The 13,205-nt window shown below is 40.2% G+C and overlaps 1 protein-coding gene across 1 annotated transcript in view; it reads right to left on the bottom strand.

Moving 5' to 3' along the window:
• sspo (SCO-spondin) overlaps positions 1-13,205 on the bottom strand; it is a 71,428-nt gene that overhangs the window by 44,662 nt on the left and 13,561 nt on the right. Inside the window, exons 4-23 of the mRNA XM_088402256.1 lie at positions 12,866-12,948; positions 12,129-12,299; positions 11,804-12,027; positions 11,588-11,690; positions 11,203-11,361; positions 10,939-11,024; positions 10,736-10,861; positions 10,187-10,343; positions 8,534-8,786; positions 8,318-8,459; positions 7,721-7,862; positions 7,065-7,237; positions 6,752-6,970; positions 5,488-5,653; positions 4,807-5,068; positions 2,864-3,068; positions 1,559-1,653; positions 1,205-1,461; positions 422-556; positions 116-318 (exon numbers count right to left, since the gene is read on the bottom strand). Of these exons, the coding sequence (XP_088258382.1) occupies positions 116-318; positions 422-556; positions 1,205-1,461; positions 1,559-1,653; positions 2,864-3,068; positions 4,807-5,068; positions 5,488-5,653; positions 6,752-6,970; positions 7,065-7,237; positions 7,721-7,862; positions 8,318-8,459; positions 8,534-8,786; positions 10,187-10,343; positions 10,736-10,861; positions 10,939-11,024; positions 11,203-11,361; positions 11,588-11,690; positions 11,804-12,027; positions 12,129-12,299; positions 12,866-12,948 (3,361 nt within the window). The remainder of the gene's footprint in view (positions 1-115; positions 319-421; positions 557-1,204; positions 1,462-1,558; positions 1,654-2,863; positions 3,069-4,806; positions 5,069-5,487; positions 5,654-6,751; positions 6,971-7,064; positions 7,238-7,720; positions 7,863-8,317; positions 8,460-8,533; positions 8,787-10,186; positions 10,344-10,735; positions 10,862-10,938; positions 11,025-11,202; positions 11,362-11,587; positions 11,691-11,803; positions 12,028-12,128; positions 12,300-12,865; positions 12,949-13,205) is intronic.

The raw sequence follows: 13,205 nt of genomic DNA, 5'->3' as shown, positions 1-13,205 counted from the left end.
ATTAAGTGCAAATGAATTGGAACATGAAACAACAGGGCTGAAAAAATATTTGAAAAAAGATGGAGAACCACTCACCTAAAGCACACACGTTCTCTGAGTGCATGTGTGAACTCACTGTGCATGGGTCTCGTAAGTCTTGATCTGCAACATCCGGGCAGGACGGGCTGACTTTCCAAGAATTCCCAAATAGCTCAGCGGTGGACTCCACGATGCCTTGTCGTGTGGTGAAGTCATTCTCCGTGTCTCCATCAAAGTTACCGCAAAGTCCTCCGACATTTCCCCTCAAGTGCGCGGCCAGACGCACATACACGCGCATACCTGCAAGCACAATTTATTTAATTAACGATCGGTAGCATGACGTGGATCTGTTTTACTTCAGTATTATGAACACATGGGGTGCCATACTTTGCGTAAAACCTACCTCCATCCCAAAGTAGAGTGACCCCAAGTCTGGAGGAAAGTGACACAAAGACACCCACTTGTTCCAAAGTCAGACCACTCCCACTGTAGGTCTTGGGTAGAGTAACTGGCATCCCATTAACTGTCACTGCTTTACCTAAATGATATAAAATTTGGAATTCTTACATATACATTTTACATGCTCACTGAATATATAACAGGTCAATTTGGAAGCTTATTATCAATTATCAATTGTCAACAAACCATTTGGCTTTAGTTTCTTTAGTATACTAGTATGTATGATCTTTCAAAATAAACACATTCAATCCCAGACACATATTTGTAAGTATTTTTCAAGAATCTAGACAGTCAATACCAGGAATATTTAATTTTCAAATGTTTGGATAAAGGAGGTCAGAGAATGGCATGCACTGTGTGTTATTTTTACATTCAACACTTAAAAACACCTAAAACACCTAAAAAAAAACTTAAAATGAAATCATTACCTAGGATTAAATACCTGGACTAAGATGTAAGAATATGTTTTGGGGATTGAATGAGTTAAACTGCCACAACACAGTACAGGCTAGGCCAAAGTGAGTAATCTGACCTATCTGGTGAATTCCTGCTGGGCCACTGAGCTGCTTAAACATTATATTCTCTATGTTCAAAATAGCACATTAACGTGGCCTAACTCAGGCACAGGTTTTACTTAGAAACATTAACAAAGCACGAAGAGATAGCTGAAAACGAGGCCAGCCTCGTACTGTCTCACAATTTACAAAATAACAAAGACTTTTTTTACCTCTCAATAGATGTATGATGGTGTTCCCTAAGCTTAGAGAAACAGACTTCGTACAGGTAACCCCAGTGCTTCCGCATGGCACGTTCTCCGCCGTGACAGTGAACAAACCGCTGTTCTCCCTCGCTAGCACGTACTGGCAGTCGCCCAGAAATGAGAAGTAGCGACCATCAAATGTCACATAATGAGGGTCACCGGTAGCCACGCACATGCCGGCGCAGGCCGACTGACTGCAATGCCAATGGCGTTCCTTGCATACACTGTAAATCAAGTGGTGGGTGAGATCAGTGTTGGTAGTGCCCAACACTGGATGACAAACACATACGTTTTTCCAATTGCTTTGTTCAATGAGAGTACCATGTGTTGCAATCTTTCGTGATGGTGTCGTTGCTGTAATACAGGCGGCCATTATGGCGACATGGGCACTCGCCAGGCAGGACACACTGATCACCCTGCGGGAAAACAATATTCATGTTAAAATCAAAACTCCATATAGAGCTCAATAAGGTCACAGAAGAAGCATACAGTTAAGGTTGTTCAAAAAGTAAACATGTATTGTCAAACAATGTGAAGGTCAACAAGCAAACTATGAGGGATAAACCCCAGGATTATCTCTTACATGTGCACACACAATCAAAATGCTTTTCGACATATCACAGAAACACTATGACACAATACAGAAACTCTTTCACACATATACTGTACCTAAAACACACTCACACATTACTGAACCACTTTTAAACTAATGAAAGATATATTTTAGTATATTATATGAGCATTTTAGTGTATTGTACAAGATTGCTTTTTAGTCTATGAGAGTGGTTCAAGTTAATATATTTCAGTATGATGTTTGAGAGCATTTAAGTTATTGCATGAGCACATTTCAGTCAGATGCGTGTATGTGTGAGAGTATTGTGTCAAAACACTTTATGTGAGACTGCTTCAGGAGCAAGTGCGAGAGCATTCCTCCCATTTGGGCATGTCTTTTTGTGACATTATCTTTAGCTGAAATAAGAGTTTTGTGTAATGTAAGAGTTTCAGTAGAATGTGTGTGAGCAAAAAAAAAAAAAAAAACATCCGAAATAAGTATTTTTTCCCTTATTTATGTATTACGAAATAAAGGATTAATAAATGCTCTAAGTGTCCTAACATAAAATTACGAGTCAAATTGTTTGTTTGTCAACAAAATCCACCCATTTTAATTAAGCACAGCCATTTTGCCACCCTTATCTACTGAAAATGACATCACAGTTGCTTGGGGTTCAGGCAACAACCAATCATGTCCCTCCCCGTTTTCTGAGTTTAGTTATGTGACTTTCGCAAGCTGAGCCATGATTTGTCATTACTTCAGCCCTTAAAAACGGTGACGTCATTTTCAGTCGGCAGCTAGTGGTAAAAAAAAAAAAAAAAAAAACACTCTTTGAGATGAATAGAAAAAAGTGATGGACTTTGATGTTGAATTCGTAATCGATAAACACAATATAGTCAGAATACCATGTTTCACTACCAGTCCAATTAAAATGGATCTTTGATGTCTATAACGATCAATGGCAGTAAATTAGTTAATGAAAATCTGGGGGGAAAAAAAGCAATATGTAGCTCATAACTATGGAAATATATGAAATTTGTCCTAAACTCAAGTACTAAATGGTTTTCACTTACAAGCAGTACAGTTCCATGGGGGCACACACAGCCAGATAGGGGTTCTCTGCAGCTCATGAGGCCAGAACCCTGCTGCTGACTTGGAGGATCCAAACTGGAGCATGTGAGGAGGCAAGAACGTGGAGCGTAGATCAGAGAGCCCGGACACTTGTTGACCTCCTCACAAGGGCCCTGCGTGCAGTTAAACCGCCCCTCCTCACATACACTGTAAACGGAGAGGTGAGGGGTCAGAAGCAATGTATAGTGTGATGTTTGGAGTTTCTTGAAGACAACATTGTAATTATCACAGTACTGAGATTGCCATGAGTGATCACTGCAGCCGTTATTGTGGCAAAGAGAAGCAATGAAATCAACCTATCCTGTCAACAGAAGCAGGAACATAGAGTGATTTCATCAGAGCCCTTGAACCACAAGACACGTCTTGAAGACTGTCTGCTCATATGCATTCGAGAAGGTTGCAGATTTTATTCATTCTGAGAAGGGCTCAGTTCATTCTTCAAAAAAAGCTTTAATCTATTTCATTAGTACTGTGCCTATTTTTTGATTAGGACTGTAAGAAAAAATCGAAATGGAGTTTGTTTTCTTCCTTTTTTCCCTCTGTGCTTTAACAAGAGTATAAAAACAGTGTTTTATAACAGTCACTTTCAAACTGGATTGTTTGCCTTCTTTGTATTGGCATTTACTTTTATTCTCAGCTGTATGCTGTCATGTAGACTTTGCAAATGATTATCTTTTCTCAGTTGCTGTTCACCGACATAAATACAGTAAAAGTTACATAAATAATACAGACTGTTGATCCTTTTGAAGTATTATGGAGTTACAACAAATGTCAAAGTACAAATGTCAACATTGAATAGTTATTCTAGTACTGCATATTAAAATCCTTGATTTAAAGGAGAAGTCAGGTAAACCCCGCCAAAAAATATTTTACAATAGCATGCTCTAAGCCCATTTCTGTAAAATCAGTATTCTGAATAATATTGTGTTTGAGGTGTATGAATTAAGCAGCTAAATCCACTCATTTACATCCATCACAAGGGGCGGCCATTTTGTCACTTGTTAACTACCATTAGCAGCTCAGCTTGCAAATGTCACATGACCAAAATCAGAAAAAAGCTGATCTGTGATTGGTCATTCCCTGAGCCATTAGCAGTCAAGAGCAAGAGGAAAAATGGCCACTCCCTGAGATGGATAAAAGCTTAATTCATATTCCACAAATATAATAGTAATCCAAACTGTATTTTAATGCTGGCGGGGATTCATAGAATTTATTAGTCTAGAGAAAATGTTTAGGTTGATTTTCCCTTTATGACTTTTCAGATTTTAAATTAGTACTGAATCTAACTCTTTATAATATAACCCAGTAATATATTTTCCCTATCTTGAAAAAGATGAGATTTTGAATCATCATTTTTGTTTTAATTTTACTTGGCCTTTTGTAAATGTGTCGCTACTTATTCAAGATCAAAGCTGAGATCAAATATTTCAAATATTCAAGACTATTAGTAAGTCCCAACGTAGGTCTATTATTTTTACTTTTAACCCATCCTAAAGTGACTTAACTGTGTCCTTCGAGTGGCATAAACAGTGGCTTACTTATTTCTTATTTATCGCAGCTGAAATAAGATAAGAGCGCTTTTTACGACGTGCAGTAAAAGATCTGAACCATCGAGAAGTAGGACATTATTGTATTACATATTGTTAGCTTGTTAGCATAATCGCCTCATCATGTTTAACTTGCATTCGCAAAATCAATACAAGCAATGAATTACTGTGGGTTGAAAGGAATTGAGGAACAACAAGGGTGAGCTTTACTGCCATCTGTGGAGCCTGGAGTTATCCATAACCTCTTTTAAGGCGAGGAAAATTTCACATTCTTGTTTGGCCTCCGTTCAGCAATACTACAGCTAACAAAATAAATGTCATCTTTGCTTTTGACATACCAGGTGTTACAGCTGTTCTGAACAATATCCCCAGGTAGATATGTCTTGTCTCCTTGCACACAAGGGCACATAATAGTGGGGACACACTGGCCTTGGTAGTCCTGCACTAGTCCTGCAGGACATTGGCAACCCGAAACGCATAGCGCATCACCACCACCGCTACCATCATCATCACAGCTCCAGCCATGCTGCAGGTCTGAACACTTGCGACCGCACGCTCGACCGCACTCGTGATGCACCTGACCTCCGGAACACTGGACCGCTGGGGAGAGAGACAGAGGGAAATATGCCGTTGAGATAAATGTGTTAATCATTGGCAATGACAAGAGTTATAAAAACAATAAGCTCAAGTGTTGCAAAACAAAAAAAAAAACAGTTTAATATAGCAATAGAAACATCATATCCTCCTGAGACCCAATGTGTATCCACTGATGTGTCCATTTTGTCTTGGCAAGACAGCAAAGTGAATTGCATCCCACCCAAACACATGAGACATCATTGAAAAGGCCAGGGTGTTCTCTGGGGAGCTCACTTGGACTTAGTTGGGTAGCGCAACTAAGTCTAAAGGTATAGCTCAAAATCAAATGTCTACTACAATAGACACAAAAGATTAGGCTGGCTTTCAGAAGGATAGACTTTCATTTCTAGCTGCAATTGTATTTATTGCTCTTTCATACTTACAGCAGAAGGTTTGGTTACGCCAGTGGACAGTTATGCCTTCCTGAGCACAGTGTCTGGCATAGGCAGTGAGCACTGTACAATGACAGGCCTTCTGGGGCGCACAGCTGCACACCTCTGATTGACACAGCCGAAAATAGGGCTCCCTCTCAACTACATCGTGGCAAGCCTAAAGGAGTGAAATGAAAGTGAATGGAGCTTTCTGTGATCTACAGTACAAAGCAGCAGGCGAACATGACATTCCAGAATTAGAGGACATGTTCTGTCCCCTTCATGAAATGTTAAATAATCCAAGCAGAAAGCAGTTGTCCTGATACCAAATTGAACTGTAGCTGTGCCAAAAATGATTCTGAAATATTTTACATATCTAATGACATACATTATGAAACGCAGTCTATTCATTTTTGTCCACTATAGTTTTTTGTCTATATCATTTGACTCTTTGGAGCTACCCTACTAAGTCTCAGTGTGCTCAATACAGGACAGTGGACACCAATAGCCTTTTCAGTGATGCTTTGTGTTTGGGTGAGATGCAATTAACTGCTGAGACAAAAAGGACACAACAGTGGACACAAATGAATAGGATAGGACTCAGGAGGAAATACATTTAGAATAAATACATTTTAAATCAGTAGTTTTCCCCCGAGTGTTACCAATTTGCGAGCTTAAAAAAAAAAAAGTTCATCACAGGCCTATTTAATATTACTAATACTGCTCCGAAGTTGTTGCTCTAAATGTGCATGGTATCTTTCAATCTTTATTTATTTATAATTGAATAGCTAAAATTATTCTCGAACAGTTAGCATAGCAGCTATCCGGCGCATTAATTTGACTATAAAGGAGTTATTCAATAATATTTACTAAATATCCTCCTGAGATCCAGCCTTTTCATTTGTGTTCACTGTTGTGTCCATTTTTTCTCTGCAAGACAGCAAAGTTAAATGTTTATCAACTAAACACATGAGAGACTAATAGAAAAGCCAGGATATCCTCTCTCCAATGAGTCAAAAGATATAGGCTAAAAACTAATGTCCACTAAAGCGGACACAAAGAAATAGGTCGGGTCTCAGAAGGATATGTTTTCCAAGTCCTGTAACAGCCTTGTGTCAAACATAGCAAGATTTTAATAAAATAGCTAGTATACAAGTCACAGTTGAGCTGGATGTATCGATTTTAAGGATAGCTTGCATAAAAAAGGTCAGTTAAAAAAAAGGTATCTCAATAGTACTCCAATTCTGGGATGGTCCATATTACATTGCAAACCAACCTGGAATACGGTGCTGTGTATGATGGCGCATGCAGTGTCAGCATCGTGTGTCTTCTGGGCGTAAGTAGTACACGGGTCTGGAAGGCTTCCTCTGGGGAGATTGCAATGTTCTGTGGTGAATTTGCCAGCAAAGGATGAAACGCTGCTCTCCACATCTCCCTCTGGGGTCATGAAATCATCATGCTGGTTCCAGGTCAGTGTTCCACAAAGGCCACGCACCTGAACGATAACATTTACACAAAATTATACATGTATGTCCTACAATGTTGACTCGATCCCTTTAAAGACACGGAAATTGGCATGTGAAATCTACCTTGTTGGTGAAATGAGGCTGTAAGGTAATGATGATGAGCGGTCCATCGAGGTGCCACAGAAGCTGAGCTCCAAAAGTTTGGATTAGGAGAAAGGCTGACGACGCCTTCCGCACTACCAGGTCCCCAGTCACCACAGGCAACGGTTCCCTCTGGCCATTCAATATCACTGTACCTAGAATAATCAATGAAATTCTTAGGAAATTCTAATTTCATTTGTTTCAATTAAACAAAAACAAAATCTAGCTTTTTAGGTGAATTTAGGTGAACTAACATCTAAAGAACCGTATGCTCGCTGTATCAATCAATTTGATTTATTGTGAAGAGACAATAAACAAGAATCACAGCAGTTCTCAAATGGGGGCACGAGTATCCTTGTAGGTATGTGAAGGCCCTTTAGTGGCATTTTTTAACAGAGATTCTGCACATATAAGCAAATGAATAAAACACCTCTTAATGCCACAACATGAACAGTTCTTTATATTTTTATTTCAAATTAAGAACAAATTAATTGGAACATGAAGCAAAGTGTTGCTAAATTGTGTTTTTTTGCAAAACATTGTTCCACTGTGCTAATACATTACAATTAAAATATAAATATTAGGTATTCAAAAATTCAAATTTTTTTATCCTGTAGGCATTTCCTTAATAAACTCACCAGTGTCTGTGATGGTGACTGTGGTGCGAAGTGCTGTGACTGTCATTTCTATGAGACAACCGAAGCTTGTCGTGCCAACTCCTCCGCCTGCTGAGCACTCACCAGAGCGCACAGTCACGACAAGCTTCCGGTCAACATAGTCCTGTAAACACATTGGAGGACTGAAGCGATGTGGACAGTATCATACTGCACCCATCCATCCGCATATCAATTTTCTTTAACCACTTATCCTCTCTAGGGTCACAGGCTTGCTGGCTCCTATCCCAGCCGTCTTCAGGCAATAGGCGGAGGAACGAAATGTTTACTTTAAGTTTTACGAGAACTGTTAAATAAACATACAAGTTTCATTTACTGGGGCTAACACGATACTAACACGATGAAGTGCAAATATTGACCATTACTCAGAATTCATAAACAACAAATGGAAGGTCACGGTAGGTCAACGCCGATCCAAAACCATGTGTATTAAAGCAAATGGATTCCAGGTACAGTATATTTTAGGATGCTCCACGCTTTCAAAGCAATGCGTGCACTGAATGAAAAAAAAAGTCATTGATGTGATTTATATGCTATTTGGTTGTTGTTTTGAGGTCTTACCTCTACAGTAATAAAAGGGCAGTCTCCTCCTTGTAACGAGTATCTTTTTTTGTCAAAGGTGGTGACATGGAGCGCCCCCATCAAGCTGCACTGAGCAGCGCATTTCTCCCCTGAACATTTCCACTGGCCTTCTCTGCAAACACTGCATTAGAGACATGGATTATTTTAATAGACTGTAAATAGTGACAAAAAAGCAAAAACACACTTCCACCTCACCAGGTGTTACATCTTTGCTGTATCTTGTCTCCTGACTGGTACGTATGTCTGCGATGAAAACAAGGGCAATCATCTCTTTTCAGACATTGTCCCTGGTGAAGATAGAGTCCTGGAAGACACTCGCACCCCCCAACACACTCCTCCCGGCATTGACCCACTGACGCAGCAGGCCCTGGCGGTTGGGGGGATGCACAGCTGGGAGGACATGAGGACACGCAGTCTGAAAAGACTTGCCCTCGAGGACAGACACGAGCTGGGGAGATGCATAGGGTAGGGAAAGAACGGCAGTGTCAATGAGAACAAAATTCATTGCTGAAGCTCATTTGCATATGTATCCATTTTGTACTGCTGCCGGTTTAGTCTTCGATCAATCAAAGAGCATGCAGACAAAAAGCCATTCACACCTTAGAACATCAAGCAGAAATCTATCCCATGCTGGTATAAAAGTCAGTCGTGTCTGCCATTATATTAACATCTTAACACGCAAATGTATTTCAGCTATGTATTTATATGAAAGAGCCAATTGCGTTGTGATTTATTTGCTTCCTGATCTTCCCAAGTCAAGGTGGTAAAAATGTTTGAAGAAACACATTATGCATTACTTATAGCAGCAAAATGTGATACCAAGGTTATAATAGGGCTAAATCATTCGAAACAATATGGTTAGTTTTTCCGCCCAAAGATATTTCATATCTTTTCTTTTGAGTTTCTGTGATGTGTAAAATTGTGTCAAACTTATTTTTGTCACAAGGCACATTTAGGTTATGGTTGCGCTCAGTGAGCCGTGACAATTATGAAAACAGATATGCATATCCATCCATCCATCCATTTTCTTTAGCCATTTACCCTCACTAGGGTCACTGGCTGGCTCATGCCTATCTAGATTGTCCATCCATCCATCCGTTTTCCAGAGCCACTTATCCTCCCTAGGGTCACTGGCTTGCTAGCGCCTACCCCAGCTGTCTATGGGCAGTAGGCGGGTGACAGCCTGAACTGGTTGCCAGCCAATCGCAAGGTACAAACAACCAGTCATGCACCAAATTCTAGCTAAGGAAGATCCAGAGTGTCCAATACACCTGCCGTGCATGTTTTTGGAGTGTGGGAGGAAGCCTAAGTCCCCGGAGAGAAACCACACAGGCACGGGGATAACATGCAAACTCCACTCAGGCAGGAGCAAGATTGATTTGAACTCGGGACTCTGAATTGCAAGGCAGACGTGCAAATCACTCCGCCACCAAGCCACCCTCCCAGATAGTCATCTTTCAATATAACGTATGTTATTATATTAGAAACGCATCCACTGGCCAATTAAAATTGATCTTTGAATTTTATAGTTGTCAGTAGAGTCCAGTAAAAATGAATCTTTGATATCTATAGTCATCAATGATATTGAATGAGTTGATAATACATATAATAGATTTCTGAATCTGGTGTTTATGTGGGGTTTAAAAAATGCTTGGTCATTTTTGGAATTTAAATAAAAATACAGTTTTGTGAAAGACTGTCAATATGAGAAGAATTAGCCTATTTAGCAAAAAACACATAAAATTTTGAGCAGGCCATAGTTGGCCCCCAGCCATAGATTTGACACTCAAGTACAATTCTTGGAGTAGCAAAATTTGCCGAATAGTTACTGTGCACAGATGTATTTACCACATGAGCTGCCTCCCCTCCAAATTATGATGACATGTTGCTGGGCACACTCGCGAGCATAACTCGCCAGTGTTTCGCATACTGCTGCTTCCCTCTCCTTGGGTGGCAAGCTACAGAAAAGATACAGGCATGTATCTAGGTACGCTGCTGGGTCCAACTGAAAAACACAAGACAAACTAACACTGTGCTGCAAACGTTGCAATCACATCACACTGTGAACTTCCAACACGAGACTGAATACACAGAAATTTAAATACATACAGACGATGTGCAAAAGTGTTTGTATGGCATATTTGCTTATCCTCTTCAGATCCCGTCTATTAAATTGTGGCTACTGTTTTGTATGGTTTTTTTTTTTTTTCAGCAAGAAAGCTGAGATAATTGCATCCCACCAAAACACAAGCGATATTATTGGAATGGTCTACAATTGTGTGTCCTTAAATGGGCACACTCGGACTTAGTAAGCTACCTCAAATGAGTCTGAATGTCCACCACGGATTAATAGGCATATTTCCACATGACCATCAGTGATAATGGGTGAAAACTCACTCGAGGGTGGCACTGTGTGAAGGGGCTTTCTAGTAGTCGGTGGCATATGGACTCTGCTTGCCTACGTAAGGTAGCATCTCCCGCCACGTCACAGCTGTGGCCAAGCTCCGCGGCATCACTGCAGCCCTTAAAAGATTATGGGGAACGACTTTAAGTCAACAACAAGGAGCTGCAATACTATTTCAATGTATATGTGGAAATACTTCATTCTGCTGGTCAGGAACTTTCCACGAGTTGCCAAAGCTAGCAGCGTACTGGGACACAGTACCTCCCACTGTGGTGAAATCATCTACAACATCAAAAGTATTTACTACATGAATAAAAAAAAAAAAATAAACCGAGGAACAACTGAGAAAAAGGCAACAAGAGAAAGTAAAAAAGAAACAATACATACACACACACACACAAACAAACCAAATACAAGTGAATAGAATATCACCACTTATACCAATGTTGAATTAACGCACCATTTGGGTTGTTATTGTAGATACCACAAAGCCCTCTAGTAGCAGCCTGATGCTCAGACGTTACTGTCACATAGACGGTGCTAACCAGATCGAACTTCACCCTCACTCCGAGGCCACTCTCCACAAACACAAAGTCTCCGAGCCAATGGACACTCACTCCTGCAAATGGTGAGACATAAATCATTGAAGTAAGTTTTAAATGGGTTTGCATGTTGAGATTTTTTCTGGGCTTCTGGATGCTTCCTATGACCAAATTTGATCACAAAAACATACAATTGGTCAGTCCTTATGTAGGGATTTTTTAAAAATATAATTACTGGTTATTATTGAATGTGCTGCTTGATTTAATAAATAAAGACATGAAACTGGATGAGTGACAGCGTACCATTTTGAAAGAGGGGTACCCCATTTGGAACATGAAGGTTGTTGAGGGTTAAATTCCTGTCATGTATAGTAACCAAATCAAGGCCCATCATCATCCTCAGAGCCTGAAAAGAAAGGGGCGATTACAGATTATACTTAACACATTCACTGCCATTGACGGCTATAGACGTCAAAGACACATTTTTACTAAATAAAAACCCTAACCCTAAACACATACCTTACTGCAGTCTCCTGCGCTGACACACACCGTACTGATGTAGACTGCCCATGTCCCATCAGAGGATGAGGCCATCAGGTAAGTGCAGCTACCCTGAAAGTGGAAGTGCTTCTTGTCAAAAGTGCGATAGTGGGATCCACCCCAGGACATGCAGGTGGCTGAGTCTTGAGGCGCTCTGACGCTACCCAGAAGACCCCCGCGTACTAGCGGGGAGAACTGTGAGTCTATGGGTGCGTAAGAAAAAAGGAACAAGTCATGAATTAAAGACAGAAAGGTTGCCTACACGCATTGCATTAATGTCAATTAGCGTTCATATTTTTTAGACCTGGCAGTAGAGTGTAGGTGCAGGATAAGCAGGTCTGATCTGAAGCATTTCTCCAACTTAATCCCCATTGGCTGCTGCAACACTGCTCCATTGTCATTAGGGATGTGTTATGGACTCCAGGGAACTCGGCACAACTCCAGGTGGAGTAACATTGGCCATGCATTCCTACACCTAAGAGGAAGTAGACAAAACAGATGTAGTGAGTAAGGGATGGGTCAAAACACAAAAGTACTTACTAATCAAAGAAAGAAATTTAAGAGACAGTTTAGTTTTCAATTAAATAGGAAGTCAATCCCTCAGAATTTTTTGGCGTCACACCTGCTCAGGGCTCAGGTAAAGACCATTCAAGGCTCATCTGTTTTCTAAGTTTGGTGGTTTGACATTCACAAACCAAGCTGTGATTGGTCATTATCTGAGCACTGAGCAACTGTCATGTCATCATTGGTCAACAGAACGTGGCAAAATGGCAGCCTGTTATGGATTGAAATGGACGGATTTTGCTTCATAAATCATCTTCCACAGACACAATATCATTTCAGAATACAGTGTTTAGACTATTTGGGCTTGAATAAAAATTAAGATGTGACTTCCTTTTTGAGGTATTGTGCATAATCCGGGAAAGGGGGCAAGCTAAACTTGGATTACCTACTAAGATTGTTTTGTTAAATGTTGGCATACAAGATCAAAGGCATTGCATTTCAGTTTCAATTTATGTTTTCAGTTTGTTGTTCCCTTACCATCTGAGCACCGTGGTCCACTCCAACCATCACAGCATGCTCTCACCGTCTTGTTCAGCATTTGGCTTTCAATAACTGGAAGTCTGAGGTGCGCACAAAAAGTTAGTTAATGTAATCATATGATTTATTTTTGGCATAGCCAGAATTTTTGGGGGGAGTTTTCAGGGTGCCTACAACACTTCTGCAAGGATTGGCCAGTCAGGGTTTCATGAAATAATAGTATTCATTTTGTTGTATTACATAAATAAAAATATAAATTTGGAATTAAAGTAGAGAGTCTAAAGAACACTGCGTTGATGTAAAAATGTCAGCAAAAGACTTGCTTCGCTGATAATTGGAT

This window comes from Hippichthys cyanospilos, chromosome 19 (assembly GCF_059441005.1).
Source record: "Hippichthys cyanospilos isolate Australia breed blue-spotted pipefish chromosome 19, RoL_Hcya_1.0, whole genome shotgun sequence".
Lineage (NCBI taxonomy): Eukaryota > Metazoa > Chordata > Actinopteri > Syngnathiformes > Syngnathidae > Hippichthys > Hippichthys cyanospilos.
Note: the sequence above shows the minus strand (reverse complement) of the source record. Positions and strands in the feature narration are given on the sequence as shown.